The sequence below is a fragment of the Nannospalax galili genome, unplaced genomic scaffold (genome assembly GCF_000622305.1).
Source record: "Nannospalax galili isolate Female #2095 unplaced genomic scaffold, S.galili_v1.0 scaffold161, whole genome shotgun sequence".
Classification (NCBI taxonomy): Eukaryota; Metazoa; Chordata; class Mammalia; order Rodentia; family Spalacidae; genus Nannospalax; species Nannospalax galili.
Window position 1 is genome coordinate 661,369 of NW_008348586.1, and position 23,327 is coordinate 684,695.

At 45.0% G+C, this 23,327-nt stretch overlaps 2 protein-coding genes across 2 annotated transcripts in view; one reads left to right on the plus strand and one right to left on the minus strand.

Annotated features, from left to right (window-relative positions):
* Positions 1 to 10,816: 10,816 nt before the first annotated feature.
* Wnt8b (Wnt family member 8B) lies at positions 10,817 to 15,763 on the plus strand. Its single transcript, XM_008845554.1, has 6 exons — positions 10,817 to 10,837; positions 11,767 to 11,800; positions 12,772 to 12,910; positions 13,894 to 14,019; positions 14,780 to 14,922; positions 15,093 to 15,763. Coding segments are annotated over exons 1-6 (990 nt in total). The 5' UTR covers positions 10,817 to 10,835; the 3' UTR covers positions 15,639 to 15,763.
* Positions 15,764 to 18,942: 3,179 nt separating this feature from the next.
* The window catches only part of Sec31b (SEC31 homolog B, COPII coat complex component), a 29,596-nt gene continuing 25,211 nt past the window's right edge, over positions 18,943 to 23,327 (minus strand). The window contains 7 exon segments of the mRNA XM_029569657.1: positions 18,943 to 19,917; positions 19,919 to 19,995; positions 20,226 to 20,297; positions 20,739 to 20,858; positions 21,132 to 21,278; positions 21,544 to 21,602; positions 22,913 to 23,087. Coding sequence (XP_029425517.1) covers positions 19,836 to 19,917; positions 19,919 to 19,995; positions 20,226 to 20,297; positions 20,739 to 20,858; positions 21,132 to 21,278; positions 21,544 to 21,602; positions 22,913 to 23,087 — 732 coding nt within the window. The 3' untranslated portion in view covers positions 18,943 to 19,835.

Sequence of the window (23,327 nt, forward strand, 5' to 3'; positions counted from 1 at the left end):
AAAAACTTTTACTTTTCCAACTGATCCACCTCTCATTGTTCACTGGGTTCCTCCTAGTTTAAATGCTCCCTGGGCATTGTCAGCGGGTAGCAAAGGAAACTTTTGGAACTCTGGGATCCAATTTCACAGTTATTAGTGAGATCTGTTGTCTGTGTAATTTCTCTCTCTCTCTCTCTCTCTCTCTCTCTCTCTCTCTCTCTCTCTCTCTCCTCTCTCTCTCTTCTCATATCTCATGTATGAAATACAAAATCATCTGGAAAATCCCAGGAGCTGACTCAGTTCTTCCTAGTCCCAGGCAAGTTGTGAATTCTATGGATGCAAAGCTGCTGTCAAGATTCATTCTGAGAGAAAGTTGTCGGGGAGGCCCTTCTAGCTTGAGGGTCAGACAGCATCCTGCTCTTGATCCTTTGGCCTTCTTCCCTGAAATCCTTCTGTATGTCTGTATCTAGGTGAGATCTGTAGTCCATATTCACCATCATATATCCTCCTGCTGGGCTGCCACCCAATTTTAATAACCGCACAGTCTGTACTGAGAAAGACCAAGATCTCATGACCCCCAGATTTTTTTGTGCATGTTAAGAGCTGCAATGAAAGATAAGGAAGAATCAAAAAATGTTACTCAAGCTGGGCCTGGTGGTTCAGCCTTTAAACCCAGCACATGGGAGGCAGAGGCAGGCAGATCTCTGTGAGTTCGAAGCTAGCCTGGTCTACCTAGTAAGTTCCAGGACAGCTGGGGCTACAGGGAGACCCTGTCTCAAAGAAAGATTTAAAAAATTTAAAAGTGTCACTCAAAGACCTGTATGGAGGGCCGGAGAGGCGGCTCAGTGGTTAAGAGCACTGGCTGTTCTTTTGGAGGACCAGGGTCTGGGCCCCACACCCATATGGCAGGTAACACCATCTATGACTCCACTTCCAGGGGATCCGACACCCTCTTCTGGCCTCCATGGGCATTACATGCATGCAAGCAAAACACTCATACACAAAAAATAAAAATAAATAAGTAAAACCTTTTAAAAACATACAAACATAGACCGGGAGATCTTCCGAGAGCTGAAAGAGTAGCTGTGACATCTGTACTGGAGTGGCTCCAAAGTCCCTCCCCTCTTGTCCCACCTTTTGGGAAAACGTGCCTTTGGGTCAGGCTGATTGTAGAATAGGAAACTGGAGGCAAACCAGCCCACAAGTGTAGTGTTGCAGATAAAAACCTGTGAAAATGGCTAGACTTTGGCCACTGTCTAGTCTCTAGGGAATTTCCATGTGAGAAGGTCCCCGGGGCAGGGAAGCAATGCAAATGGAGGGAAGCTCCTCAGGGTTCCACCGTGGGGACCATCCGTGGTCTTAAGACCCTCTACACCAATGACAGCTTAGAAACTCACAGAGAAAAATGAACTCTAGGTGGATAAGAGACATTCGTCTCAACTCTTAAAAAGTAATACACATACTTTAGCAGTTTTAGGTTTATAGAGGAAAAATTGGGCAAGAAGTATAGAGTTTCCACATATCGCCTCCCCTACCCCACCCTGCAGCTCCCTATGATTTGTTTCTAATGTTTATACATAGGAGCAAGCGTGAGTGTATGAGCAGGATCAGTCTCCAGCAAACATGCCCAGGACATGTAGTTCCCAGAACCCTTGCCCAGGAGGACATAGAAACTTCTAGAAGAGAGAGCTGGAGCAGTAAAGGTAACAAAAGATAAGAAACGATGATAAAATATTTACTTATGAGAGATAAACTTCTTACACTCATTCCTTGTTACTGTGAAACATCATGGCAAGTACACATGGCATATACAGGTGCTAACGCTGTGTCTAGAGCACTGATCACCATGTGCAAATGCTCAGTGTTCACTGTTGTTATCCTTGCTGTATGATCATCTGCTAATGTAGCCTAGCCATCTCACTACATTAACAAATTAGTAATTCACCCCAGACTTCCTCCTTATATCCCCCAAATCTTTTAAAAGACATTTTTATTAAAAGAGTAAGTGCTGTTTATGAGCTGTCTTTCACACAAATAGCATTCTTTGTACAAAGATACAAGATCCAGGTTATGCAAAGTTTCAGGTGTATAGGTGCCAATAGGCATTGTCTTTTGGGGGTGTAAAGGAAGTTTTGCAAAGAATGAAAAGGGAGTTCCTGGGTTTGCAATCTGTGGGTTCCTGTGTCTCCTCTAGAATCTGCTACATGGAAGGAAACAAGCTAGAGGTCATGGTTTTCCCACAAATCTTTTTATAATCCATTTATCTATTCTCTTGTCAAATTTCTTATGACTCTAAGTCCTTTTTTTAAAAAAAAATTATGTATATGAGTGAATTGCCTGCATGTGTGTAAGTGAACCCATTTGGTCCAATGCCCATGGAGGTCAGAAGAGGGTGTTGGATTCCTCTGGAATTGGAGTTATGGATGGTTGTTAGTCATCACGTGGGTGCTGGGAATCAAATCCAGGTACTCTGCAAGAGCAGCCAGTGCTCTTAACCACTGAGCCATCTCTCCAGCAGGAGTCCTTCGTTTTTTTCCAAAATCCTTTAATTAAACCCATTTGTATAAACACTTCAAAGTACTATATGACAGGAGCTGGAGGGTAAACAAAGATACCTCAGGCAAGCTGTACTTACAATCAGAAACAAGGGAGCGCAAGGAAACCAAGGCCAGCCTAGGCTAAACAGTGAGACTCATTGGGGTGGGGGAGGCAGACAGAAAGGAGGTTCTTGTGAGACCAGGTTTAGTGGTGCACACCTAATGGTACTTGATAAGCGGAGGCAGGAGGACTGTGAGTTCAAGGCCATCCTGTGCTACATAATGAGCCCGTCTTAGAAAAAAGAAAAAAGCAACAAGGCCTGGGATCGTAGCTCCATGGAAGAGTGCTTGCCAGTAACTGAAGTTAGTAACTTTCCTAGTAAGGCCAAGACTATAGGTTCCATCCCCTCACCACCCCTCAAAAAAGTTGCAGTGAAGCTTCAAGAAGTGCTGGTTGTAGGGAATCTGGAGCGATGGCTCAGTGTTAAGAACACTTGCTAATCCTGCAGAGGTTTAGTTTCTAGCACCCACATCAGGCAGCTCATAACTGCATGTAACTCCAGTTCCATGGGATCTGACACCTTCTTCTGGCTTCCACAGGCTCCTGTATGCATGTGCTGCATATAAACTCATGCAGGCAAACACACATACACATAAACTAAACACATTTTTAAAGAGAAGTGCTGGGTCGGGGGCTGGAGAGATGGCTCAGCAGTTAAGAGCACTGGCTGCTCTTGCAGAGGACCTGAGTTCAGTTCCCAGCATCCACATGGTGGCTAAAAACTGAAACTCCAATTCCAGAGGATCTAATGGCCTTTTCTGACCTCTGTGGGCATTGCATGACATGGGTGCACATACATGCAAGCAATACACTCATACACATAAAATAAAAATAATAAAGTATTTTTAAAAAAGAAGTGCTGGGTGTGACTTTTGAACTAGACATTTACTCAAGAATAAGACTTTTAAATAATGACTTTATTGAGATATAAGCCATATACCATAAAACTCATCTCTTTTAAGAATAGAAATCCATGGTTTTTAAAGCAAATTTACACACTTGTATAACCCTCAACACAATCCATTTATAAACATTTTCATCACCCCCAAAACAAACTCCCTCTCCATTAGAGTCATGCCCCATTCTCTTTCTCTGCACCCCTGTCAACTGCTAATCTAATTTCAGATTCTATAGAATTGCCTTTTCCAGACATTTCACATAAAGAGAATCATGTAACTTGTGATTTTGTGTCTGGATTCTTTTTCTCTGCGTGATGCTCATATTTTTTGTAACATGTATCTACTTCTTTTTGTTGTTTTGTAGGTTGTTTGTTTGAGACAGGGTCTCACTGTGTAGCCCTGGCTGGCTTGGAACTTACAGAGAGCTCTGCCTCTGCCTCCTAAGTGCTGAGATTAAAGCCTGTGCCACCATGCCTGGCCAGCACTTCGCTTATTTTTATGGTCAAATACTGGTTCATTGTAGATATACCAGACTGTATGTACCATTCATCCACTGATAGATATTTGAGCCATTTTACTTTTGGGCTATTATAAATAATAATGCTATGAACACTAATGTATATGTTTTATTTAGGATATGTATACTTAGGAGTAGAATTTCTGAGTCATATAGTAACTCCGAATTTAACCTTTTGTGGAACTACCAAACTATTTTCAAAAGTACATGCATCCCTTTACAATCTTATCAGCAATGTAGGAAGATTCTGATTTTTTTTTTTGGTCTTTTTAAAAAATTTTATTTATTATTTTTATTTTATGTGTTTGTGTGCATTGCCTGCACATAGGTAAGTGCACCCATGTCATGCAATGCCCACGGAGGTCAGAAGAGGTTGTTGGATCTCCTGGGACTGGAGTTACGGACATGTTAGCTGCCATGTGTGTTCTGGGATTCAAACCTGGGTCTTCTGCAAGAACAGTCAGCGTTCTTAACTGCTGAGCCATCTCTCCAGCCCCCAACTCCCCCTTTTTTTCTTTTCTTTTTTGGCCTTTTTTTGAGACAGGATCTCCCTGTAGCCCCAGCTGCTGTGGAACTCACCATGTAGACTAGGGTGTCCTTGAACTCACAGAGATATGCCTGGCTCTGCCTCCCAAGTGCTGGGACTAAAGGCATGTGACACCACGCCCGGCTAAGATTTAATTTTTTTTTTTTTGAGACAGGGTCTCTCTGTAGCCTCAGCTGGCCTGGAACTCACTATGTAGACCAGGCTGGCCTTGAGCTCACAGAGATCTGCCTGCCTCTGCCTCCCAAGTGCTGGGATTAAAGGTGTGCGCCACCATGCCTGGCCAGATTTTTTAATTTTTTTAAAAATATTTTATTTATTACTTTTATTTTATGTGTATACGTGTATTGCCTGCATGTAGGTAAGTGCACCCGTGTTGTACAATGCACGTGGAAGACAGAAGAGGCTGTTGGATCCCTTGGAACTGGAGTTACAGACAGTTGTTAGCTGCCATGTGGGTGCTGGGATTCGAACCCCGGTCTTCTACAAGAATAGTCAGTGTTCTTAACCGCTGAGCCATCTCTCCAGCCCCGGATTTTTTAATTTTTAAGGAATCACAATTTATCTGTGCTTTCTTTGGTACATGTGCTTTTGGTATATTTTTGAAATCACTGCTTAACCCAAGGTCACAAAAACTTAGACCTGTTCTTTGATATAAAAGGTGCGTAGCTTTAGACCGGACATGGCAGTGCATGCCTTTAAAACCAGCACTTGAGATTGAGGCCAGCCTATTCTACATAGCAAGTTCTAGATCAGTTGAGGCTACTACAAGACCTTGTCTCAAAAAAAAAAACAAAACAAGAATGAATAAACAAATAAATAAAGAGGTTTATAGTTTTAGTTCTTACTTTTAGGTCCATAATTCATTTCGAGTTAATCTTTACATAGGGAGTAAAGTAAGGACCCAATTTCGTTCTTTAGCATGTGGATCTCCAGTTGTCCCAGCACCCTTGGTAAGGAATACCAAAAACAGGCAATATTTACTCAAACAGTATACACAAAGACAGAAGTGTGTATACCTAGGAGTAGTGCCTCATACGGGTGCATGGCTTCCTGGAAATACAGACTGGTTCATTTTGACTATAGGATCAGACAATCAGGGATATTTCATAATGAATAAGACTGGGAAAAACATGTGGGGTCAGATATAAAGGGTCTTCAATGTCAAAAGGTGGAGAATTGCAGAATATTAGTGGGAAAAATAACATCATAATCAGAATTTCAGAAGTCTGATTTATCTACAAACTCTGCGCTGGGTTGGAAGAAAGTAGATTATAAGTAGAGAAGTCAGTTAGTGGAGCTTTCACAGTGATTTGGGTCAGAGGCCAAAAGTAAGGTGTGGAGAAAAAAAAAGTGACTTATAAAAAAACACAGTGAAATGCACCTCAGTCTTGATAACGGATTGAATGACAAAAACAAATTGAAAGATACTTGGGGAAAATAGTGGTTGTTACCAAAACACAGTACATTTTGGACCAGTGGCTAGGGTAGCAGGGAAGAGGAGTAAGCTTTTAGACATACTGTCTTTGCAGATCAAAACAATCCTAGTAGTGAAATCTAGCATGCATTTGAAAATGCAGCTTGCATCCCAAGATAGACGTCAGAGTTGAAATAAAAGGTTTGGGAGGAAGCTGCATCATCTGGGTAGCCAAGGAAAGTGGGAGGAGCTTGGGTCAGAGGCTGGAGACCAGATGGTGTAGGATCTTACAAACTATGATAAGAATTTCACTTTTACTCTGCAACAATTGGAAGGACTTTGAGCAGAGAGTAGCAAAATTTGAATTGTATCTTTAAGCTATTAATCCATAAAGGGGCTAATCACTTTGAGACTAGAATAAGGATGGATGCAAGAACATCAGTTAGTAGGTTTGTTGGGGCAGGGGGTGTTTTTGTTTTTTTGTTTTTCTTTTGTTTTGAGACAAGTTTACAGATGTGCACCATCATGACCAACTAATTAATGTGTTTTCCTAGTAATCCAAACAAGATGGTTATGGCTTGAACCAGAGTAATAACAGAGATGTTGAGGACTGGTTAGATTCTGAGCTGGAACTGGAAAGATTTGGGGACAGATTGAATACAGGATGAAAAAAAAAAAGAATCAAAGATGACTCACCAAGATTTTATTCTGAGCAGCAAGGGGGAGCTTTCTTGTACATAGGTGGAGAAGACTGCAGGAGTAGGTTAGGATGGCAAGAAAGAGACAGTTCAGTTCTGGACGGGTTATGTTTGGATGCCTATTAAATCAAGAATATGCAAGTCTGGATATTTGGAAAAATGGTCCAAAAGTAGTTGAGAAGGTCCAGGAAGGTGTAAAAAATCTTTTGAATGGCACCTAATCTGGGCGGCAGCAGCAGCAACTGTGTCTCTTCATGGAGATGGGAAAATGTATCTTCGTCTATGAGTACACAGGTTGCATCCTGTTCCACTTACCGAGAAGCTATTAAATAAAGGTTGCACTTTCCATGTTTGACAACAGCATCCTTCCTTCCACTATGTGACTGTCTCTAGATGGCACCTGTTCCATAAAAACTTCTTCATTCTCTCTGCATCTTCTCACAACACACATTCAGTATGCTTTCTGCAGTCTTTATCTGCACCAAAAGGACATCGAACCACTGTCGCATTATCAAGAATAAGACCTTCCTGCTTTGGTGCTTACCAGAAGGACAGAGTCTTTTCTTTCCCCTAATTTTATCAAGAGCAGACCCACTCTCAACCTCTGAATTGTCTCTCCAATCTGCGTCTTTCCTTAATTAGATATTTTGGATGTAAGTAAGCCACTCTTATAGTTCAAGTGTATCTACAAATAACTTGGAGTAAACAACATAAGCCTTGGGAATGTTGTCCAAATAAAGCCTACCTGTCCCATGACAGGTGCTCAATTAAATGCATCTCAATAATTGGCTCAGCTGGACAAGCATGTCACACAGGTCTTACATATTACAGACTCTCCTAGGTAAGGAAAATCCTCTAGGGCCTCTGTCCTTCACTTCCCATTGTCCTAACTTGGAATCCTCTCATGGAAAGAATCTTTACCCAGGCTTATGGCAAAGCCTTGTCCTTTGTCACTCACACGTTCTTTGTTCTGTTTTCTTTCCTAGTAATGTCTGCCCCGTGAAATGACAACTGTTCAGTGTCTGGCTTGGTACTGTCCAGAGTTTGAAAGTTATTCCTAAAATAAAGATGGCTCTTCTGAGTCAGGGTAAATCCTTGCTCTTACTGACATCTTTAGAACCAAGTGTTAAAGATCAGAAATTTATCTCCAAACCAACAATGGTTTTAACAACTCTGAACTCATTTAAATGGTCCCAAATTTCTTTTTGAGTTTTGCTGGTACTACCTCCCCAAACAGAGCAGAACTTCTTTTCCAGGCTTAGTTATGTCCATCAAGGTAGGCAGGTAGCCAGTTTTGCTGGAGTCTGTAGATTTCTGTGATTTTTCTATATTTTTTCCCTCTTTGAAAATCCACTCCACCTTCTCCTATGGAAGCCTTCTAGTTTGCTAATATTCTTTCTCAAAAACCATGCGCATTTTTAGCTGTTGTGTTTTATATAAAAAGAGCCCATCAAGCCCCTTTGGCTTCCAACAAGAGAATGAACTTTCTCAGTTTATTTCCTTTCCATTCCAAGCCCCTTTCTGATATCAGCCTTCAGAATTGCAAGGGTACACCAGCCTTCATGATAGAATACATAATGACTCCCATGCTACTGTCTTATAATGGGAAAGGAAACTAATACATAATATACTTGATTAATATAAAACTCCTATTCCAAAGTCTTCCCCCAAACTTCCAACATTTCAGATCACATATATATATATTTGCATAATTACATGTTTTAAAATGTTCAGAGACATCCCTGTGCCCTTTCCATAACCTCCCCCAATGTCAATATCTACAATTATTGTATAATATCCTCAGAGCTTATTTTGACTTCATTATTTTTTAAATGTTATTATTTTTATTTTATGTGTATGAATGTATTGCCTACATGTATGTAAGTGTACCCATGTCATGTAATGCCCATGGAGGTGAAAGGAGGGCATCAGATTCCCCTGAAACTGTTGTTACAGATGGTTGTTAGCTGCCATATGGGTGCTGGGAATCAAACCCATGTCCTCTACAAGAACAGTCAGTGTCCTTAACTGCTGAGCCACCTCTCCAGTCCCAGACTTCATCATTTTTATCTATACTTCTAGGTTCACGTATTTCTCTCTCCTCGCTCCCATTCTCACTCTTGCTCTTTGCTCTCTGTTTGTCTGATACAACTTTAACACATATATGCCCTTGTATAACCACTCTCATACTTAAGATTTAACCCAACATCACCATGATTCATGACATTACTCTTACCTACCTAAACCATTTCCCCATCCCAAACTCCTGGTAATCACTAATCTGTTCTTAGCTACTAATCTTGTTTCAGCTCTATAATTGCCTTATTTTGCTATTATTATATAGATCTCCCCCTTTTGTGGTACTGTGAATTGCACATGCTTGTAAAATACAAAATCAGTGAACTATATCTATCTCCAGCCCCCTTTTTACTTTTTCTTTTTTGAGAAATTGACCAAATTGGCCTTGAACTTCCTCTGTAGTCCAGACAGGCCTTGAACCTGTGATCCTCCAGCCTCAGCTTCTAAATTGGTAAGAAATACAGGCCTGTACCACCAGACCCCAAGCAATATTTATCCTTTTGAGATTAACTTTAATTTTGTGCATATGGTGTATTTGTGTAGATGAATTTATATAAGTCTACACAGGGATTGGCATCAGGTGTCTTATTGATTGTTCTGAATCTTATATAGTAGAGCAGGGTCTCTCACTGAACCCAAAACTCACAGATTCAGCTAGGTCAGGTTCATCTAGACTAGGTCCCTTTCTTCAAGGATGCTGTCTCCACCTCCAGTGTGCTGGAATTACAGGCAGACCACCATTCCCACTTAGCAGTTACATAGCTGCTGGGGATCTGAACTCTGGTTCTCGCACTTACATGGTGAATGATTTACCCACTGTGCCATCTCCCCAGCCCAAGATTAACTTTAATTTCCTTGAGAGTCATCCAAGTAATTGTGTTTACTAATAGTTCATTCCTTTTTATAGCTGAGTAGTAAGGATGTGCCAAATTTAGAGGGGTTTTTTTGGGAGGGGGGATTTTATACTTGGTGATTTTTGTTATTGGGATTTTGCTGTTGCTGTCGTGGTGCTAAGGACTGAACTCAGGGGGTTGGTGTATGCTAAGCAAGGCTATAGTTTCTTTTGTTTTGTTGGTTTGAAACAGACTCTCATGTAGTTGTGTTTGGCATGGAACTAGCTATGCAGATGAAGCTGGTCTTGAACTCCTGATCTTCCTGCCACCACTTCCCAAGTGATAAGATTACAGATGTGCGCCACCATGCATGGCAAGGCCACAGTTTGTTTTTTTTTAAACTAGTCACACTTAGAAGGACATTTGAGTAGCTTCCAACTTGAGAGTTTTATGAATAAATCAGCTATAAACAAGAGAATACAAATTCCTAAATAAAAATAAGTCCTTATGTCTCTGGGATAAATACCCAAGAATATACCCACTGAATCATGTGCCAAATTCATTTTTAGTTTTTAAGAAGGAAAAACCAAACCACTTTTCAGATTCAGCTTTCTTATTGGGGATTTAATTATGACTGAAGCACTAGATAGATATTCCACTGCTGACCTCTTCCTGATTAGAGAGGCATCCTTCAGAAGTCCTATGGAGTCAGATGAACCGGGACTCAGAGAGAAGTAGGGACTTCAGACCCTATTTCCCGAATTTGATTAGCTGGGTGAGCTTGAACACATACTTAGCTTTTTTTCCTTTAGCTTCCCCCTTGTACAAAAGAGAGATAATAGCAGGGCATAGTGTACACACCTTTAATCCCAGCAGAGGCAAGTGGATCTCTGTGAGGTTGAAACCAGCCTTGTCTACATAGGGATTCCAGGTCAGCTGGGGCTACAGGGAGACCCTGTCTCAACACCTCCCTCAAAAACGAGAGCTAGATAATGATATTTGAAACAGTAAGGATTTAAAAGATCAACATGTAAAATACTGAGTAGTGTCTGGAACCCAGTTGTGAGATGATGCTAGCTCTCTCTCCCCAACCTATGGCAAAACAACAATCAAACATTATTTCCAATTTTTGTGGTATTGGAAATTATAACTGATTTTAACAATCCAAAGAAAATATGCTACTTTTGTTCATATTTTTAATTATTTTTATTATTTTTATTTTGTGTATGAGTTTATTACCTACATGCATGTAAGTGCACCCATATCATGCAATGCCTACAGAGGCGAGAAGAGGGTGTCAGATCCCCTGGAACTGGAGTTAAAGACGGTTATTAGCTGCCATGTGGGTGCTAGGAACTGTACTGGGGTCCTCTGCAAGACCAGCCAGTGCTCTTAACCACTGAGCCATCTTTCTAGACCTTTAAAAAATGCCGGGTGTGGTGGCGCATGCCTTTAATCCCAGCACTTGGGAGGCAGAGGCAGGCAGATCTCTGGGAGTTCAAGGCCAGTCTGGTCTCCATAGTGAATCCAGGCCAGCTGGGGCTACAGGGAGACCCTGCCTCAAAAAGACCAAAAAAAATTTTTTTAATTATATGTATTATGTCTTTGTGTAAGTATGCGCGCATTAGCGTAGGTGAGTGTGGAGGCCAGGGGAGGGCATCAGTTCCCCTGGAACTGAGTTACAGGCAGTTGTAAGTTTCCTGACTGACACGGGTGCTGGGAACCAAACTCAGGTCTTTGCAAGAGCAGTATGTGCTCTTAACCACTGACCCACCTCTGCAGTCCATTATTCATATTCTTTTTTTATTAAATGGGTTATCCTTAAAATTTTTTTATTGCATTTTAAAATTTATTTTGTGTGCGTATGTGTATATATGTGTATGTGTATGGACACATATGCTATGGTGTGCATGGGGAGGTCAGAGAACAACTTTCAGGTGCTGGTCCTCTCCTTCCAGGGACCCAGGGATCACACTTAAGTCATCAGGCTTGGCATCAGGTGCCTGAGCCATCTCACTGGCCCCAAAGGGATTATCTTTATTAACTTTGTAACATGTCATAACATAGCTTTGTAAACCTTCTTTGTGAAAACAAATTTCCCTTTCTTTCTCTCAATGATATTGTGGAAATAACCTTTGTGACTCTTGGAAGCAGAAATAAATGGGTGTCTCTCCAGTGTACTCTAATTTTTCTTTCTTCTAGGTCAGTGAACAATTTTCTGATGACTGGTCCAAAGGTAAAGAAAAATTCCTTTTTAAAAAAAATTTATTATTTTTATTTTTGTGTATGAATGTTTTGCCTGCATGTGTATAAGTGCACCAGAGTCATGCAGTGCTCTCGGAGGTCAGAAGAGGGTGTCAGATCCCCTGGAACTGGAGCTTTGCATAGTTTTTAGTTGCCATGTGGGTGCTGGGAACTGAACCCAGGTCCTCTACAAGAGTAGCCAGTGCTCTTAACTGCTGATCCAACTGCCCAGTCCCCAAATTTCTTTTATTAACTTGGGTGTCACTAATCTTAATGTGTTAACTGAAGATAATCAGTTTCATTATGTCCACATCTTCCATTATGCTGTAGAATAAATTAGAGAAAATCTGAGACACAAAACGTGTTAGAGACTTGCCCAAAGCCACTCGGCAAACTAGTGCTGGACCCCAGATAAGAATTAAGTGTACTGGTTCTGAGTTTATCAGAATCTCTAGAGCCAGAAAAATCACCAGCTTTCCCCAGGTGCAGTCCCATATCCCTCTCTGAGCAGTGTGTTATACTTACAGCTCAGGAACTGTGCTACATGATATCTACGTGGATAGAAGGCATTTCCAAAACTCTATTCCTTGGATAGTATGGGGTGAGAATACCTGAAATTTCAAGAATTGTGTGGATGGGGCTCATTTTGGAGAGACAGCTTAGTATAATGAATACAGGAATTAAAGTTCAATTGAACTAAAGTTCAATTCCTACTTTTGCCATTTGTTAACTGTGGTGCCCTGGGCAAAGTTCTTTATTTCCCTTGTCTGAGTCTCAATTTCCCCATCTATAAAATGGTCCCTATTCACAAGATTACTTACACTATTAAATGATAGTGTATTTATTGCTTTCTCAGTCATTATTTTAGAAGGTTGGGAGAGTAGACAGTAACAGAGGTGCTTGGCCAGTGTAGGGCAAATACCTCATAAGTTCAGGCTAAATTTTGACTCCATATTCCTGTAGGCTTACCTGATCTACTCCAGTAGTGTGGCAGCTGGTGCGCAGAGTGGAATTGAAGAATGTAAATACCAGTTTGCCTGGGACCGCTGGAACTGCCCTGAGAGAGCCTTACAGCTGTCGAGCCATGGTGGACTTCGCAGTGGTAAGGAAAGCCTGGGCCACAGCTCTAGAGCCCTGTCACACCCTTTTCACCCCATCTCTCCTCTCAAGACATCTCCCCGTGAGAGCTTCCCTTTTCTTCTCCTACCTCCTCTTTCCTACTATAGAGCCTCTTTCTTTCTTCCTTTCCCTTTCTTTCTTTTCCAACACCCTCACTGGCCAATAAACGGACCTTGTCTCATATCCAATCGGATCCCACCCCTGACTGTCCAATGGGCTAAAGGTTTCTTGAGGATGTAACAGCTGGCGGTAGGTAGGTCAGCATCGTTCCCCATCATGCTAAGCGTCTTCTTCAATCGACTCAGCAGAGAGGGACTGAGTAAGGAGAGACTAGGACATGGAGACCATGTTTCCATAAAGGAGATAATAATGAAGGAGGGGCTTTTCAAAAAAAATATGTGTATACATGTATTTCCTGCATATAGGTAAGTGCACCCGTGTCGTGAAATGCCCACAGAGGACAGAAGGGGCTGTCAGATCCCTTGGAACTGGAGTTACAGGCAGTTGTTAGCTGCCATGTGGGTATCGGGATTCGAACCTGGGTCTTCTGCAAGAACAGTCAGTGTTCTTAACTGCTGAGCCATCTCTCCAACCCCAGAAAGAACGGCTTTTTGAGACTGTGTGCTTCCCAGCTCTCAGCGTTCCCGGAGGAAGCGTGGGTGGGCTCAGAGGCATCTCCTTCCTTATTTCTTCCTCAGGTTCTTTCCCACCTAAATGTTTTCTGAGTATATCAGCAGAAGTCAAGCCACTTACCCTAAAATGTGTGGCTTGAAAAGACAGGAGGGAAGCCACAGGGCTGAGGCCAGGGTGGACAGACCTGGGAACAGGAAAGCTACATTATGGAGGAGGGGCAGAGAGCGCTGAGGAAGGTGGGAATGATGACAGTATTGAGGGAAAGCAGCATAACTGACCTCTCCTTGGGCTGCAGCCTCTCCCTCTAACTCTGGGGGCCTTTGGTTCCTGTAGCTAATCGGGAGACAGCGTTTGTACACGCCATCAGCTCTGCTGGGGTCATGTACACCCTGACTAGAAACTGCAGCCTTGGAGATTTTGACAACTGTGGCTGTGATGACTCCCGCAATGGACAACTGGGTAAGTCGAGAGGTGGGATGGGGGGCGCAGGCCACGTAAGTTCACTTACACCGTGAAAGTGAGGTGGGAGCTTGGCAGAGTAAAACAGCAGCCTTCTAAATACGAGGAAAAAGTGCTGAAGGTGGGTGAACCAGTTTGAGCCCAGATCCTACAGTGACAACCCTGGCTAAATGTAGTTTAGGAGCCTGTTTTTCTGAGTGGTTTACTTAATTTAAACATAACATCAACATAACAGCATGTCCTTCAGACTATCATCTGTCTGTTTCAAACACAGAGGAACCTCCTTCCATGTTATGTTGCCTTTCCTTGCTGGAATCTTTCCCACTGCCTTTTCCTGTCGCCCCCTCCCCCATCCCTCTCACTTAATTTCCAAATTTGTTGTTCCATAATATTTCAAGTGGGGCCCTCCTCCTCTCTCTCATCATTTTGACCCTTTCGGGCCTCAATCCTTCCTTCACCAGACACGTGCACCCTTCTGGGCACTGAGTAGGGGCAGAGGGGTCACGCAAGGAGAAAACTAGTTACATGGTAACTAGTTACGTCATGAAGGCCTGAGCAGGGGTTGGCTCAGGCTGACAGAGGACCGAAAAAGTGGCAAAACATAAATCTAGATTGAAAGTAACGTAGAAACAGGGTACTCACCCAATTTTAACCCTTTCTTATCCCACTCCATCCCACTCCACCTCAATTAGAAACAGCAGCTCGCGGGAGCTCTGGGCCGACCCACTCAATGACTTTTCCTGCTCCTGCACTTTTTCAGGGGGCCAAGGCTGGCTGTGGGGAGGCTGCAGTGATAACGTGGGTTTCGGAGAGGCCATTTCCAAGCAGTTTGTGGATGCCCTGGAGACAGGACAGGATGCCCGGGCAGCCATGAATCTGCACAACAATGAGGCTGGCCGCAAGGTGAGTCCCGCAGCCCCTGGGACTAGGCAGCTGGCTCGGTCCACTTCCCGTCCGGCTCCAGCGCTTCGGTTCGCCTAGCAGCCTCTATGCGGCAGGCTGGCCTCGCATCCTAGCCAGGCGCCCCGCAGCCCCTCCAGGCCCGGGCCTCTGACTCCTAGCTCTCTCTCCAGGCGGTGAAGGGAACCATGAAACGCACGTGCAAGTGCCACGGCGTGTCCGGCAGCTGCACCACGCAGACCTGCTGGCTGCAGCTGCCGGAGTTCCGCGAGGTGGGCGCGCACCTGAAGGAGAAGTATCACGCGGCGCTCAAGGTGGACCTGCTGCAGGGTGCGGGCAACAGCGCGGCGGGTCGCGGCGCCATCGCCGACACCTTCCGCTCCATCTCCACGCGCGAGCTGGTGCACCTGGAGGACTCCCCAGACTACTGCCTGGAGAACAAGACTCTAGGGCTGCTGGGCACCGAGGGCCGCGAGTGCCTGCGTCGCGGGCGAGCGCTGGGCCGCTGGGAGCGTCGCAGCTGCCGCCGGCTGTGCGGGGACTGCGGGCTGGCTGTGGAGGAGCGCCGCGCCGAGACCGTGTCCAGCTGCAACTGCAAGTTCCACTGGTGCTGCGCGGTCCACTGCGAGCAGTGCCGCCGGCGGGTCACCAAGTACTTCTGCAGCCGCGCAGAGCGGCCGCCGAGAGGCGCCGCACACAAACCTGGAAGGAAACCCTAAGGGTCTCCTGGCTCCTTCCCCCATTTGTCCTTGGTTGATTTAGAGACCCCAGTGCTAGAGGAGTCCAGGGAGTGGGAACCTTGCACTCCCTAGCAGCCGTTCTGACTGGGAGACGCTGCAACCTCGCCACTCTGGGCCATTTTCCAAACGGTTTCCCGGGTTCCTCTGCGCTCTCCTGGAGTTCTGCTTGGTCTTTGTAGCTCACACTTAGGTCTCAAAACTGTTCTGAAATTCTGCACTGTTGATGTTCCTCACAAAAGGACAAAAACAGGCGATCCTCCCTGTGACCCCAGCTGCCCTAGTGCCCGGCCTAGCCTGAAAGCATAGGAAGGCCCCCTCTCAGTCTCTTCCTTTTGCCCACCACAGCTGCACCTCCCTCCTGCACAGCCAGCCCTCTCCACTTTGGTTCCCTGCTAACTGTTGACACAGCCTCCTCAAGAATCCAACACTTTATCTTCCCTTCTCATTTCCCCTCTTTACCCTTAAAAAAAATCCTGAAAAAAACTAACCTGAGAAGAATCAAGCCTCTGAATATGGGGGAAGAGGGAACCCTGGAGCCCCGACTTGAACAAGTGTGAGCACAGGCCCTAACAGACTTCAGCAGCAGGCTAACAATCACCAAAGATACTCCAGCCTCCCCCAGGAGGTCTAGGAGCGGTGTGGGCAGGTTGGTAGTTATTTCCTCCTTTGAAGTTACCCTCTTCCATCTCCGAGCAGCCTTCTTTTATCTTTTCTCCTTCCCCAAAGGCGTCATACAAGACTCAGGTAAATCGAGCCAGTCTCCTAGTCTGCACGTCCAACTGCAGGCCATAGCTGAGGCCTTTTACTCACCTGGCTCTCAAATAGGCAGGATTCAGGACATTGGATACTTTCCTTCACTAGGTAAACTTCCTGCTAGGAAACTGTTGCTAATAGGGTGTTCAGTAACTTGAACTTTTAATTTATTGAAGTCACAGTCATGTGCCGTTTCCCCTAAGTAATGAATTTATCGGGATACTGAGGGGAAGGTGGGGTAGAAATATAACCTCTAAACTCTTTCCTCCCTCCACTTTGGCAGGATACCTCCTCCCTATAGATTTGCTTCCCTGATGGCCTAAGTAGTTAGCTTGATTTGTCTGAGGTTAATCTGCCAGGGATTAGTAAATCATCCATATAAATCTCCCACTAATGCATTCACTTGGAAGCCAAGAACTTGCTGCTTCTGGGGCTTGAGTCTTCTGGTTCTTTCTCAGAGAGGGATAGTTCAGCAGCCACTTGTTTATGAAACAGGAATCTGGGAATGGAAGAATCAATGCAGCCACAGAGTTTCCCAGCTAGGTGCTGCTTGCCCTAGACTACTCCTGGGTCTGGGCACCAGCAGTATTTCTAGAACAGAGACGGCCAGATTCTCTATAACCCCATTCTTCTCCTAAAGTAAGTAGAGAGATCACAGAAGCCAAAGCTCTAGGGGCTAACCTGCAAGAGAAAGGCTGTCACATTCCAAACAGAGACAGTAGCCAAGCTAAGTCAGACCCCTGGCTCCTGGCCTCACCCCATGCATCTCTTGGTCCTCTACCTTAGCAAGAGATACACTGCCTCTTCAAGGTCTTGTGGCACTTTGAACTGTGCTTCAAAGTTGCTAAGTTTGGTTTTTCCCTCTTGCATTACCCATTCACACATTTGTACATGCAATAAGCACTAGAGTGTTAACAATACACCAACATCCCTGAGTTCAGGGATTCTTGTCTTACACTCAGTCACCAGGGCCATGCAGACAACTCTAGAACTGTTGACTGAGAAGACAAGACACCTCTAAGGTCAGCTAGTCAAACGTTTTGTTTTACAGATTTAACTGATGTTGAGAAAGATGCAGGCTTGTATACTAGTGTGGGGTAAGCACAGGAGGCCAGGCCCCTTCCCTCCTCTGTGTGCTCTCTAGGAGCCCATCTGTCTTGGTCTGTGGACAGGACAGAAGTAGAGGGAGGTCCTGAGAAGTGACGGGAACACTGGGTGGGGTGAGCAAAACACCGTCTCCTTCCTGTCCCTGGCCTGTAAGCCTACACGCAGGCCAGGCTTTCTTTTCTTGAAAAGAATCCCAGTCTCAATTGGCCTTAGCAGCAGGTCAGTCCAAAAACAGAGAAAGGGTCGTCCTCTGCACACTGGTAGCGCTGGTGGTGGTGGGAGGGGAGGGCAGGCCAAGGCACTCGCCTATTGTCGGTCTGGATTGGATGCTTCCACTCATTCATTTCCTTTTAATTAACCCACATTCCTGAAGGAGAAATATTTATGTTGGCTCCCATAGAGGCAATGCTCAGACTGGAAGAAGAGGGACGAAAGCCTGTCTTAGCAAAACAATATCTCTAAAGAGCTCAAGAAGAGAAAATAGGGGAACAAAATGCCATTAAAACAGCCTTCCACCCCTGCTGGAGTCAATGAAAACTTCATTTCACATGTTAATCCGCCACTCCGCCCCCTTCTCTTCTCACAACACCTTTTCCAAAAGTGTTTGGGAAAAGTCTTTGCAGTCAGTACACAGCTCCCTGCAGCTCAGACTTCTCCTTGTGTTAGTTCAGGGCCCCAAGTGGGGCTCTCGCTCCAGCAGCGGCTTTTTTCTCCCCCCCTTTAATTTAAACAAAGACTTCGGAGTTCATCAACCTCCCACTGAAATTCACAGCTGCTGAACAAACTAATCCCCTCTCCCGGCCTTTCTTCCCTTCAATGGGCTCTTGGCTTCAAAGACACTTTGGGAAAGGACTTTGCTGGGGCTCACACTGCTTCATCAATAGAAGTTAGCGCAAGTATTATCTGAAGAGCAAGTGGCTTTACAAACAAATACTGCCTAACAATCCCTCCCTCCCAAACACACACATCTAGTCTGCAGACATGATGGGATCGACAACAGGATTAGGGCTGGTACCCCCTGGCTTCACACCCAGGCCCTTTGTGCAGCTGAGTTCAGCCCTGAAGTGGTGTGGGGAAAACCCTGCAGCTAACTGTCAGACACAGATGGAGACAGACAGACAGACAGACAGACAGACAGACAGACAGACACACACACACACACACACACACAGACACAGACACACACACAGACACAGACACACACACCAAGCAGTGTGGCTGTAAGTTGCTACAAGGAAAGAGCCTTGTAGCCCAAGGCTATGGGACTTCACTTCAGAAAGTTCTTCAACTCTTGAGCTCCTGTCTCTCTCCCCAAACCTCTACCCTGCCTTCCTAGGTACAGGAAACAAGAACAGAGCTTGAAAGAATGGACTTGAAAGAGCCATGTTGGCAAAATAGGATCCAGAGGAGACAATGACTCCAAATCAAAGCACTTTATTGCACTGTTAAGAGGTCAGCCATGAAAATGTAGCTAGAAAAGGAATCCCTGAGACACAGGGTAGCCAAGAGGAAGAAGGGTCCCAAATCCTTTGAGAAGCAGGGCTCTGATTCCAGAACTGGGCTCAAAAATCACAAAGTAGATGGTTTAAGGCTTTGGGCCAGGCTCAAGCCTAGGTAGGTGGTGTGTCAAGGGCTATGGTCCTTTGCTCCTACCTCACAGCCCAAGTAAACAAAAGGTAGTTCACTGCTTCTACCTGCCACCTGACAGCCTACCCTGAGTAACACTAATATATGACTAGTTCCATTTTTAAAATGGCCAGTTTCCTCTCTTGATTTTGCTCAACACCCAATCCTCATGTCTATGACTTGTTCAGAGTAAAGAGCAATCAACTCTCCCTAAGACCCTGGTGCTACAATAGAATATGGGTCTCAAAATATGAAGTCAGAGACAGGGAAAAAGTACAGTTGGGCTCATAAATCCCAGAAGGGAAAAGCAATAACCCATAAAATGAGTCACCACAGAGGTAGACTTGAAACTAACAACCCTGATCACCCTATCTGAAGCCATTTGAACAGAATATCCCTAGGTAAGGCATCCTGGTGTAGGCCCTGTTGGACTGCTGTATTGGGCAAAGTAAGTCCTGACTTACACTACCTTCCAGGCTGAAGGCACTCGGAACACAGTCCAGGTGGCCAGGCATAAAGGGAAAAGAACAGGCATTCAGCTGGTACAGAACCAAGCCCCCAGCATCACATACCCTACAGCAAGGGAAGAGGTTTGGGAGAAACAAACAATCTGCTGTAAAACTCCCCTTTTCTGTGGGAAGGAGTTAAGTAACAGCAGAAATGGCCTTGTGGTAGAAGAGGGCCCCTGGCTTAGTCCTGCAGCTTATGTGCGATGGTGAGGACAGCCTTCAGGACTGGCATGAAGCTGGACACCTCACTGAAGTTGCTGCACTGCGAGGCCCTGCTCAAAGCTTCCTGCATTCACACATCGGGCCATCTCGTGGAGCCCAGCCAGAACATGGGGTGAGAGCTGTGGAGGGATTGACCCTTAGATTAGCAAGCCCAGCCCAGCCCCTACCCTGACAGCAGGGAAGGGATAAGAGGACTCAAGTTCTAGAGCCCAGTCCAGGCAAGATGAATGTACTTGGGGCAAAGGGAGGTTGATAAGACTTATGGGAAGAAAGGACACGGGCCTTCCTGGTGGTAGAAGGATGGTGGTAAAAGGGCACAGGGCAAGAGGGAGCATAGCTAGGTACTTACTGTCCCCTCGCAGAGCTTTTCATATAGATACTCTAGACGTTGGGCTGCTTCATCCAGCTTCCTTTTTGTCTTCTGCAAGGAGGAAAATGGATTCTGACCCTCCCCCTAAGGCTCACACTATACAGGACTATAAAGACGTGTGGTATATAAAAGCTAGGATGGCCCAGTGTTACTTCCTTCATTTCACAGAGGAATTAGAGGCCCACATATGGTAAGAGACTTGCATAGGCTGACACAGCTAGTGAGCGAATGGAATGGCAGCTTTCCTTACTGCTGGCTTCACTCTCTAATATATGCCTTGCTTCTTGTAAATCTCCATGCTCTTTGGTCCTGCTTTAAGAAGCTGGACTGCAAAGCAGATTCCAAGCCCTCCCCTACTCCACTTGGACATCAAAGACGTACAAGATCTAGTCAACATATTGGGGACAGTCTGAGATCTGTTCTATACCTGAGGTGTCCAGGAACCTGCTGGGGATGTAATGTAAGAAAACAACATAGAAAGTTCAGACTTACTAGGTTGGTTGCAGACAGGGAGCAGCGCTGGAGAAGTGCCTCAAAGCTGTCCTTCAAGGGCTGATGCTCTGGGGGCAGCTCCCTCTGTTCCATCTTCTCAGGAGGCAGTTGTTGAAGTTGCTAGTGAAGGAACAGGGTGGAAGGAATAAAGGTAAGCTGCCCTCATGGCTTCCCTAAGGTGTAGTCAGTCCTCAGTAGCTCAGGGTCAAATTTCCCATCAAAGCAGAGCAGAGCTGAGGAGACAGCCCTCCCCTTCTCTGTAGGTAGGACATCATCAGGGTCAAGGATCACTTCTACTTTGAGCACTGAGCCCAGTTTCTATGTTCCCACTTTTCTACACTCAAGTAAGGCTGGAAAATTTCCCAGGGGAGGGGAGCACATTGTTCTTTTCACCTGCAGGCTGCGTCCTCCTAGAGCTCCAGGAGGAGTACGACTCACAGTGGAGACAGGAGGCTGTGATGGCAGAGTCCACTGTGGCTCAGGGCCAAGGCTCCTAAGTGGAATTGTAATTGGTGCTGGAGGCATAAATGTCTCTGGCAACTAAAGAGAGAACAAAAGGTATGTGTAAAGCAAAGGGCACTAGAGGCTCTGGTTTGAGGGGGTGGCAGAAATTACAAGTAGGCAAGGAAACAGGATAGTGAGTAGGGAACTAGAAACTGCAAAGAATAGTGAATGCTGTAGGAGGAAAAGAGGGAAATGCGGAGGGGGCAGAGATCCACTGGGAAAACAGTAAGAATGAGATGTGGGGAGCTGAATTCTGTAGGAACTAGAAAGTAGGTCACCAGGTGGGAAAAGATGCACTGACCTTTTTCCTCTGGAGGCTTCCCATGGGGGCTGCAGCAACTTTCCAGGAATCCTGAGATCCTATAGAGCAAAAGGACAGGGGTTTTTAGAGGCAAGGTCAGGAACCTTGGAAATGTTTAAAGACTGGAAATTTTATTTTAGTCAGAGTCTGCCATACCTCCCTTTACAGAACAGTCACCAAGAGCCTTAGTTCATTGGCTTGAGGAAAAAGACTTCCAAAGTAGTGTTGGGAAGGGGAAGAGAGAAAGGCAGTACCTGTAAGCAGAAGCATGAAAAGGCTGACCTGGATGAGGAGTCAAGATGCCAATGCTTGGGAGAGCACTGGAGCATGGTGCTCCTGGACCTCCAGGAGGGTAAGTCACAGGGAAACTGACAGGAGAGGCCAGGGGCTGGGAGCTCAGAGTGGCAGGACCTGGTGGTCCCATAGGAGGCAGAGGGAATAGTCTAGGAGTCTCAGGTAGGGAGGTAGAGGCAGGCTGCATGATATCTGGGGATGCCATGAGTGGAGGGGGACCAGGAAGAGGCCATATTCCAGGGAATCCAACCGGGTTTGTACCCTGAGCCCTCTGACCTCCTAACTGCTGCGGCTGAGATAAAGCTGAAGAACAGAAACAGGTCATTTGTCACCAAACTTCAGTTTGAGGGAGATTCTTAGCACATCAGGGAGGAACAAGCCAGCAACATAGAAAACAAAGAACTGAGTGTGAAGGCACACACCTGTGCTGACACCTGTAGTCCCACCTACTTGGGAAGCTGAGGCACGATATTTTGAAGCCAGGCATTTAAGACCAGCCTGGCCAACATAGCAAGATTCCATTAAATTTTTTTTAACCCACAACTGCTAATAATAATAAATGACTAGTACATGTGTATAGAAATCTACAGTACATAAAGTGCTTTTAACTATATTCCTTATGTGTCCTTCAAATAATACTAGAAGATTGAAATGGCCAGCATAAGTGCTTGGGTATGTTGCCAAAAGGTACAAGCCTTCCACCTAAGAGATAATACTAGTAATTCAGTGAGGGATACTATTAGGAATTCAGACTTCACTCTACAAGTACTTTTCTAAAAAAAGAAAAAATTTTTTTAATATTTTTATTAAAAAGACTAAACAAGCTGGGTACACTCCTTTAATCTCAGCCCTCAGGAAGGAGGTAGAGGCAGGAGGATCATGAGTTTAAGGTCACCCTTGGCTTCACAACAAGTTTGAGGCTATCACTGGTTACATGAGACCCTGTCTCAAAACAACAACAAAACAAAGCAAATAGAAATGCCCTTCTCTTTAGGCATCATTGGCATGGATTAGAGGAAGTATGTCTGTCTTTCTTGAGACCTCTGTGCTCTGCGAAGAGATTTCACTTACTCACCAGGCCTTGCTCTAGGGCCAAAAGGCAGAGACTGGGTTGCCTGGGGCCCAGGTACCCTGTAGTCACTTATAGACTGTGTCACTGAGCCTTGAGAAGGGCTAGTATGGGAGGGTATGAAGGGCATCATTAATGATGACTGAGTTGTGGCCCTCAGCCTTGGAGATGGAGTTGAGACCTGTGAAGAGAAAAAAGGGTCAGGATTTAAAAAGAGATTGGGTAGTGTGAGCTTGGGTGGTGTGAGCTTGGGTGGACTCACATCTCTGTGCCCTCTGAAAAACTTCCAGGAGTATTAGAGTCACTAAAGTCTGAGTTCTTTAATACAGAATGCCAGATTCTTAGTGATCTAATTCCTACCTGTTACTCCATCATTTAACCTCATTCCATGACCAGGAATTTTTGGCCTCTATTTTGCAGC